Source organism: Marmota monax, unplaced genomic scaffold (assembly GCF_021218885.2).
Source record: "Marmota monax isolate L192 unplaced genomic scaffold, Marmota_monax_Labrador192_F-V1.1 WCK01_AAM20220418_F8-fsc00064, whole genome shotgun sequence".
Taxonomy (NCBI): Eukaryota; Metazoa; Chordata; class Mammalia; order Rodentia; family Sciuridae; genus Marmota; species Marmota monax.
Genome location: NW_026694542.1, coordinates 734,730 through 743,484, shown reverse-complemented (window position 1 = coordinate 743,484; position 8,755 = coordinate 734,730). Strand labels below are relative to the sequence as shown.

Sequence of the window (8,755 nt, the reverse complement as noted above, 5' to 3'; positions counted from 1 at the left end):
ACACTCCAGGCTATCTAGGACCCCCTTAAACTGTTGGACCAGAACAAAACACAGATGACTCCAAATGTAGTCTGACGGACGGGGATCTCTTGACCTCTTCTCAGTGTTCCCAGGAACTTAACTCTTGGGCAGTTGCAGAGGGCTGAACCTGAGGGTTCCTCAAGTCTTCCATATGAATTCACATTAGATCCTTCACCTCTGCATGGACAGTGGAAATTTGTTACATCTCTTATTAGAAAGCAAAGTTCTCCTTCTCCGATACATTAAACACATTATACACACACACACACACACACACACACATGCCCTACGAGGTTTGAGTACCTCCTCCATCAAACAATCCTTTCTCTGAGAGCTTGCTCAACAATTTGTCCTGTGTATTTGTCCAGATGTATTTATGAGACAACTTCCAAAAAATACTACATAGTAAATATTAGTGAAAAGCAGGGGCTCTAAAGCTAGACATTACTAGGTTCAAATCCCAACCCCACCCACCGTGTAACCTTGGGCAAGTTACTTAGCTTCTCTGAACCTTAGTTTCCTCAGAATCTTAGAAGTTTTTAATAGTAGGTACCAACAAAGGGTCATGCGTGGGGCCTCGAATACATGATATTCTTGGTGACTCTAAGCCATTGTATTAGTAGCAAGGTGAATATTGCTGGTATGACCATTACTATCACTTCAGCTAAGCCCTCTGTGGTAGAAATGACCTAAATTTAGAGTAGGGGATGCAGCCCTTCTGGGTAGCTGCTTGATGGATGGATATTGAAATTAACCATGGCTCACGGGGGCCTTTTGTGAAGTTGAACCCAAGTTCCAGATTTTTTCATTTTATTTGGAGAGTCTGTGAAAGAAAGAGGAGGGGGCTTGGCTGAGATCGAAGGCCAGAGGGCATGGACGAGCTGTAGGTCCCGGGCTGGAGAGACAGAGGCCAACTCTGCTAAGGCGCTGGCCTCCAGGCTGCTCAGTTCTGCTGCACGACAGCATTGGGGGGGGGGGGGGGGGGTCCAGAGAAAGGACAGAAAGGAAACAGAAGGCTAATTGGAAATAAAAGGCACAGGGACAGATGATGAACTCCCAGTCACCCACGTGACAATCTCGTTCCTCCACGACAGGTCCTTGACCAGACTGATGTGGTGATGGGTGAGCAGCAGCAGGATGATGAGTGAGCACAGGTGACCTGCACTCGAAGCCCACTTCTACGGCTTAGCAGCATGGAGATCCGGGGTACAGAACTTGACTTCCTGCGTTGGTGTTTCTCGTGCCCTGCGAGGGCCGGTGGAGGGTATGTGCACTGGCTGATAAATAATCTGGGCAAAGTTACAATTCCTGCTCCGTGAGTCAGACGTGGAAATGGGCATCACTATCGTCTAGTGCCATCTTACGGGTGTCGCCTCATCAGCGCCCTACAGCCCAGAGAGTTCCGCCCATCAGGGTCCTAACAAGCTCTGTCCCATCTGATAGGCCAGTCTGCAGGCTAAATGGAGGGCAGCAGAGGTGGGCAAAGGCAGAGAAAAGTGAAAGAAGACAGGAAAAGCCAACAGGCGAGGACAAGAATTACAAACGCAGAGCAAGCTGGGGACATCTGAGGGCCTGGACCCAGGACCCGACCCCTCTGGGGAGACCAGACATTAAGGAACAAGTCATGAGAGCTTTGAGTCATTCCAAGAAAGGTAAATATCTGTTCAACACAATCAGTTTAAGAATATACAAGAAAAAAGGCTGACATCCAAAGCGATATCACCATTACAGACAGAAAACAGTTCCAGGTGCAAGTCACAGGGGTGGGGTCTGAAAACCGAAGTCTTTTTACCCCTCAGCAAGGTATTATTTTGGTAGAAGGAAAGCAAAGGGAATGGGGGGAAAAGAAGAAAGTGGGTGGGGACTTAGGTTTGTCCTTCCATTTAAAAAAAAAAAAATCTTCCATGTGACAATCTTTGCTGTGGCCCGGGCGGCTCAGTCCACCAGGCTCTTCCTGAGAGCACCCAGTGTGTAGCGGCCCCTGCCCAGCAGCATGTACTCCAGCCACTTGCAGTGCTCCCGGAGCTGCTTCTCACGAGGCAGCAGGAAGGTGAGGACCTTGTTGCGCACGATGCCCCTGTCCTCCTCCTCCCTCAGCCGCTGCTTCACGCGGGCCGCCTGCTCCCCTTGCTGCGCCAGGATGCTATTCATCTCGCAGAAGGAGTCTTCCAGGTAGTGGATGGCCTTCAGCGCCTCCTTCTTAAAGTCCTCCAGCTCCAGTTGCATCCCGATCACCTTCTGCTGCAGGATCTCCAAGTCAGCCGGCAGTGGGAGGCAGGAGGGCCATGACTGGGAGAGGGAGAGGTCTCCAGACTGGAGGCCGCTCTCTACCATCTTCTTCCCTTGTAAGGTATTCACCTTCATGAGGATGGACCCAGCCTGATAGAGTGGATCCATTGCCTTGCTTCCCCGATGGACAGAGAGGGAGCCCAAAGACCAGCCAGATCAGGGAGTTATTTCTCCTAGAGGCACAATCATTTGGAGTGCAGAGATCCTATGCACTGTGACATCAAGACCCCTCTGGCCAACCAGGAGGAAAGCCACAATCTGCTCATTTGCATATGGCTACTTCTTGTTTGGTAACCTGGAGTGACGTCTACTTATCTTTCCAAATTAACCCTCCAGAGATGTGGATGCTCATCCGTTCGTTCATCATCCTTCCAGAATCAGAGCTCCAACTCTTCTTTAACCCCAGGGACAAGCCAAGTCACAGAGCAGGGGAGAAAAACTGGCAAGACATGGCAGGGCAAGCCAGGCTCACTGGCTGCCAAGACCGGGTGGTCTCCATCCCTGGATGGTCTTGGCCTCGTATCTGGTCTTCAGTGGCTCACCAGTAAAACAAGGACATTGTCAGGATGCCTAGTCCTACATGTAGCACTAACATGCTATAAGAGTGATATGATTCCAAATCCATATGCCTATACCAGAATTCTAGATTTTCTTTGAGTTGTGAGAAATATACTTAATTTTTTTTTGGGGGGGGGCAGATACTGGGGATTGAACACAGGGGCACTTACCAACTAAGCCACAACCCCACCCCACCCCACCCTTTTTTTTTTTGTATTTTATTTAGTGATAGGATCTCATTAAGTTACTGAGGCTGCCTTTGAACTTGTCATCCTCCTGCCTCAGCCTTCTGAGCTGCTGGGATTACAGGCATGTGCTACTGTGCCCAGCAAATGTATTTAATTTTGATGTACAGTCCTGAGCAGCGGCTGAATCAGTATTTGCAGGGTGAAAATGAGTCACATTTATTCAGTCTATACTTCCTGAGTGTTCACTGTGTACTGGGACCAGGGAACAAATGTAAACAGGAGTGCTTGTTACTCACCATATCCAAATGTCGACACATATAAGAAAGAAAATATATATATATATATATATATATATATATATATATATATATATATATATAAAGGTGGACCTTGCACTTTTTATACTTTCAGAAAATGTTTATAACATCATCTACATTGGGCTTAGCCAAGAACCAAACTCCATGTTTCAGATTGCAAACTCCTGCCTAGACCTCTCTCCTGGGCTCCAAATCTAATATCTCCCCAACAACAAGCTTCAAATCCAGTCCATCCAAAACTGAATTGATTCCCTCTTCACCCAGACTGGTTCCTGTTCTGGTGTTGCTATCTGATTAATGACATCAGCCTAGGGCAACACCCACTCTGGTACCCATCTGAGAAACCAGTGCCCCAGTTCAAATACTTGCTCCCTCCCAAATTCGTGCTGAAATTCTAATTGCTTTTGTGACTGTTATAAAGAGGTGAGAGAATTTAAGAGGCAGAGCCCTCTTAAAGTTGCTCTCAGGAATGGGCTCTTTATAAAAAGGGTGAGTCTGGTCCCCCCACCCTTTCTTTCTCTTTCTCTCTCTTTGTGCTTCTCCCATGGGAAGGCCTTCACCTGATGCCAACACCTTCATCTTGGATTTTCCAGCTACTAAAACTGTAAGGAAATAAACTTCTTCATGCATTGCTTAGCCTCAAATATTTTATTTTGCTTTAGCAGAACACAGCAGAGTAAGCCGACTGGGATCAACCTAGATGCTTCCACGTCCAAGTGGCTCTAAGTTCTTTTCAATCTATCATCCCTGAGCACTCCACCATCAAAGTACCTGCTCGGAGTCCCAGGTCCATCACCTATAAGCTAGGTCTCTTTGGCAGGTTACTTTGTATCCTTGAGCCTCAGTTTCATTATCTGTAATGTAGGGATACTAATTTAGTGGTGTGCTGCTCTCGGGGAGAAAAATAAAAAGTTAAGCTCTGATTTATAGCTATTGCCAATTTCCATGGAATAAATACTCCTAGTGCAGCCAGTTTCAAGCTACCAACATGATGTTCCTGGGAAGAGAGGCTTAGAATCAGCCTGCCTGAGCTTGTACAAGCACCACAGGGCCCATGACGAGGGGACTGCTGCCTTCTCTCTGAGATGCTGACTGATTATCTAGGGAGACTCATGCAGGCACCAAAGAGGGCGTTTTGCAGGGAGGTTCATGGCTAAACTAAGGTGGAATTGTAATTCACAAGATGGAAAAAGCAACCCTAACTATTGAGACAAAAAAAAAATATTTGGTGGAAAGAACGCTCACTGGTCTAGGAATCAGGAGATCTGGAGTCCAATTGCTGTGTGATCCCAGTCCATCACCTCCTGTCTCTGAACCTATTCCCTCACTGTAATGTGGGGAGGTGGGAGATGGCTCCTCTGAGGGCTACCATGTTGAAAGAACCCACACGGTGTGTTTGCTGGCTTCTCCCTCTTTTTTGTTCCTTGGGACCTGTTAGGCACAGTGACAATGGAGGCCATGTGCATGTCACTCTGTGCACCCTCCAGTGTTCTGCCTGGTGTCTACCAATAATGGCACTCAGATAACTAGATGAAATCAAATTTCTGGAGGTGGCTTCCAAATTGCAGGCACCCTTAGCTTTTCTGCTGACATGATGACACCTACTGGTCTTTGCAGAAATAGCAACTTCTTCCCAATTCTGTCTAAGAGCCAGATGGGGATTCGGTAGATGATGTAAACAGCCTGTGTTTTGGGGATGTGTTTAATTTGAGGGAGGAGGGTGGGTGGCAGTGCATGTCAGGCACATAATAGGCTCTCAATAAATATTTTCTGAATTAGTGAAAGGCAGGATGTGTCTCTGGCTTCCAGTTTCTATTACTCTGTTTTTTCGGTTTCTGCCTCTCATTCTCTCACCCAATCTCCCCCAAACTCTGTCTTTCTAACTCTTTGCCTCTGTCTCCCACAGGGAAAGATGGAACTCACAATCAAAACTGTGAAAGAAAAGTAGCTACTGTCAAAATGGAATAGCAACGTCTCAATTTCCCTGGTGCCTTTTAGTGAGGTTCTTATGTGCTTCTGTGAGCCAGAGGGAAGGACAGTATAGTCCCCATCTTACCTGAAGTTTTGATTTCTGTGATTTCAGTTAAGTATGGTCAACTGAGGTTTGAAAATATTAAATGGAAAATTCCAGATATATGCAATTAATATGCTTTAACTTGTGTGCCACTCTGTGTAATGTGATAAAAATCTTGTGCCTTTCTACTCTGTCACACTGAGGATATGAAGCACCCCTTTGTCCAGCATATCCATGCTGTATATGCTACCTACCCGTTAATGACTTAGTAGCCATCTCAGTTATCAGATCGACTATTGTGGTATTGTGGTACTTATGTTCAAGTAGCCTTTAGCCTTTATTTTACTCAGTGGTGGCCCTAAAGCACAAGAGTAGTGATGTTGACTATGTGGATATGCAAAAAAAAAAAAAAAAAAAAAAGATGTTAAGTGCTTCCTTTAAGTGAAAAAGCAAAACTTCTTGCTTTAATGAGGAAAGTAGGGAAATCATGCTCTAAGGTCAGTAAGGTATTATTGTTAACCTGTAAATTTTGGAAAAAAAAATAGTAAATATAGGGTTCAGTACTACTCATGGTTTCAAGCACCCACTGGGGTCTTAGATGTTTCCCCTGTGGATAGAGAGGCACTACTGTATTTCCACATAAGCCACTGCAAAGACCCAGAGCAGATGAGCTATGTCACCAGAGGCCCCTGGTGTGGTGGCCTCCTGAGTCTTCTGGACAATGACCCCAGCTGTTTTCTACCCGGGGTTTCATGGTCAGGATCTGTGCCTTCCTCACAAAATTTCCTCCCCTGTATCCTAGCAAGGAAGAAAGCTGACACGTCTGTTCTCTCTCAGGTTTGGGAGAAAGGCCTCCAGACATCTCTGGGCTTCGAACCCCACTGTCAGGAGGGCCCCTGCCTCTAGTCTACTTCAGCAGGGCCCAGCCTTTCTGTGTCTCAGGGTGGCAGGGTTCGTGAGGGACATACCGTACCAGCAGAGATCCCGGTTCCACCCCCGAGAGTCAGATTCAACCCTATTGGGATGGGACAGGCTTTAAGAGGTCATGGGTTGGACACGGCACCTACTGGACCCAGCCCACCACCCAAGAATGGGACCCCACCCCCCCACCCCAGGTGTTTGCACCTTTGCAAATGAACTAAACCATGATCCTTTTTAGGATCGGCAGGGACATGACATATGTGCTCCTCCAACGTGTACCTTTGTGAAAAGGAGAAAACGCTCAGAAGCTGGAAGAGCCCCAGGTCCCATTAGTGGGAATGGCATTTCTGGCCCTTCAAACCCATGCCTGGCAAGGGGGCAGAAGTGCCCAGAGTTGGCTCATGGGACCACGGTTCCCTTCCTAGGGCCAGGGCTGAGGCTGGTGCAGAACCAAATGGCTGTGGGCGGTGGGGAGGGGGGTATTCAAGCAAGAAACAGAGGGGATGGTGCCCTGCCCCTGCAGCTGCCCCAGAGTCTGCAGTGGAAACAGCTGTCGAGGGGAACATACCCCAGCCCTAGGCCTCGCCCAGCCCTGGGGTACCCCCTCTCTTGCCCGGGATGCCCCCTCTTACCTGTGCCATCAACCCAAAATCAATTCATTTGTTTTTTTCCAAAATAAAGCCTCGGCTGGCCCTGCCAACTGGAAGGAAAAGAAAAGAAAGGGGGAGGGTGGGCAACCAACCATGTCTCCCACAAAGAATCGGTGTGTTTTAAAAGACAGTTCAGTGAAAGGACCTTACTGAATCCCCGAAGACGACTTCTCCTGCCAGCTTTCAGGCAGAGTCGGGGAACAGGATTCTAGGGGTCTCTTAAAATTGATCTCTCTCTCCCCCATTTCCAAGAGAAAAAAAAAAAAGATTAAAAAAGAATGGCCAGAATTCAGAACAATCTGTCACAAACCCCCGGAAGCATGTGATTGAACGTTTCTAACGCAGAGGGAAGAGCTTCCAGCCTGAGTCAGCCACTCTTCCCAGAGTCCCCTGGTCCTGAGCTTCCCGTGGTGGGCAAGCATATCCCTAGCCAACCAGCACCCTCCCAGGTGTGGCATAAAGGGTTTCCATCCAGCCTTCCACCCATGCAGCCCCCTAGCCAGCCGGCCAGGGCTCCATCCGCCTGTCCATCCATTCACCCATTCACTTACTCAGGGACAGCCATGGAGTCGCCACCCTAGGCCCTCTGAGCTAGGACAAGAGTGAACCTGGTCTTGGGGAGTGGGCATTTCAGCAGAAGGGGACAAACAGTAAAGTAAGTGTTCAGCACAAGGCGGTTCAGGCTGGTGGCTACGTCCCTGGAGGAAATATCTGGGCAAGATGGTAGAAAGGCCCCTAGGGAGGGCCTCTGTGAGGTAGGGCAGCTGGGGTAAGACAGGAAGGCGCAGAGAGCTGGGCAGAATGTTCAAGAAGGGACAAGAAGTGATAGGGCCTGGAACGGGCTGGAGGGACCCAGAGGAGACCCCCGTGGACTGGAGGCAGCACCAAGCCAGAGAGGAGGGGAAGGCTGACAGGGGCCAAGAAGGGGGTGGTAGCCCCAGTGGCCGGCTGTTCCGGCTGGATGCAATTCTCGCCTCTGCAGCTGGAATTCCAATCTGGGGAGTGGGGACAAGACTGGGATTGGGGATGGGGACCAGGATCCAAAACAAAACTTGGTACTGTTCACCATGATTAATTAACCCAGTGCCAGAGCCCCAAGGCACTGTGCTAAAAATACCTGCTTCCCTCTGAGATGCGGCAGCTGCCACCCAGCAACTTTTAGTCATGCCATTTGTCATAATTTGACACTGCGAAGGAGTGTCCACAGGGCTGTGTGTCGGCAAGAACTGGACTCATCTGCAGCCCACCAGCCAGCTGGTCCTCGAACCCTTCCACGGAGCGCTCCAACCTTAACTCTTCTCCCCTCCCAAGCTCTGCCTTACCCACCCCTGGATGGGCCTGCCACCTGCCCACCCCTGCAGCCCACCACCTGCCAAGTTTGCCTGTCCTCCTGGAACCCCGTGGACCCACCTCCAGAGGTGGGAGCCAAAGCCTTCTCTAGAGCAGGAGAGCATCTTGGAAGCCGCCTCACACCGCTGCAACCCTGTGACTCGGATTGCAGCCATCTATCAGAGGCCCTGCCAGCCCACGGTGTCACTTTAATTAAAATATGTAAAAGATTCTGGTGGGGGTTGGATCCAAAGACACCAGGAGCCCGCCCTGGACAGGAGCAGGGCAGGCCTGCCCACCCTTGGGGCTGGCCCTTCTCCAGTCCAGGAGGAATAGGACCGTCAAGGGGACCCTCCCAAAGACTGGGGGCCATGATGTCCAAGATGCACCATCCACACACTCCAGGGGCACAGAACTTAGCTGGGGCAAGAACATCTGCACGAGAGAGCCACCCCAAGCCCATGGGCC

General features: G+C 49.3%; 1 protein-coding gene across 1 annotated transcript; it reads right to left on the bottom strand.

The window, feature by feature from the left end:
- Positions 1-1,956: 1,956 nt before the first annotated feature.
- Ccdc182 (coiled-coil domain containing 182) lies at positions 1,957-2,418 on the bottom strand. The gene has a single exon (XM_046420377.1). The coding sequence runs from the start codon at positions 2,416-2,418 to the stop codon at positions 1,957-1,959; it is 462 nt and encodes a 153-aa protein (XP_046276333.1).
- Positions 2,419-8,755: the final 6,337 nt, after the last annotated feature.

What these genes read in the sequence shown, in the direction of transcription:
- Ccdc182 (XM_046420377.1), bottom strand. Translation starts at nt 2,418, where the DNA reads ATGGATCCACTCTATCAGGCTGGGTCCATCCTCATGAAGGTGAATACC.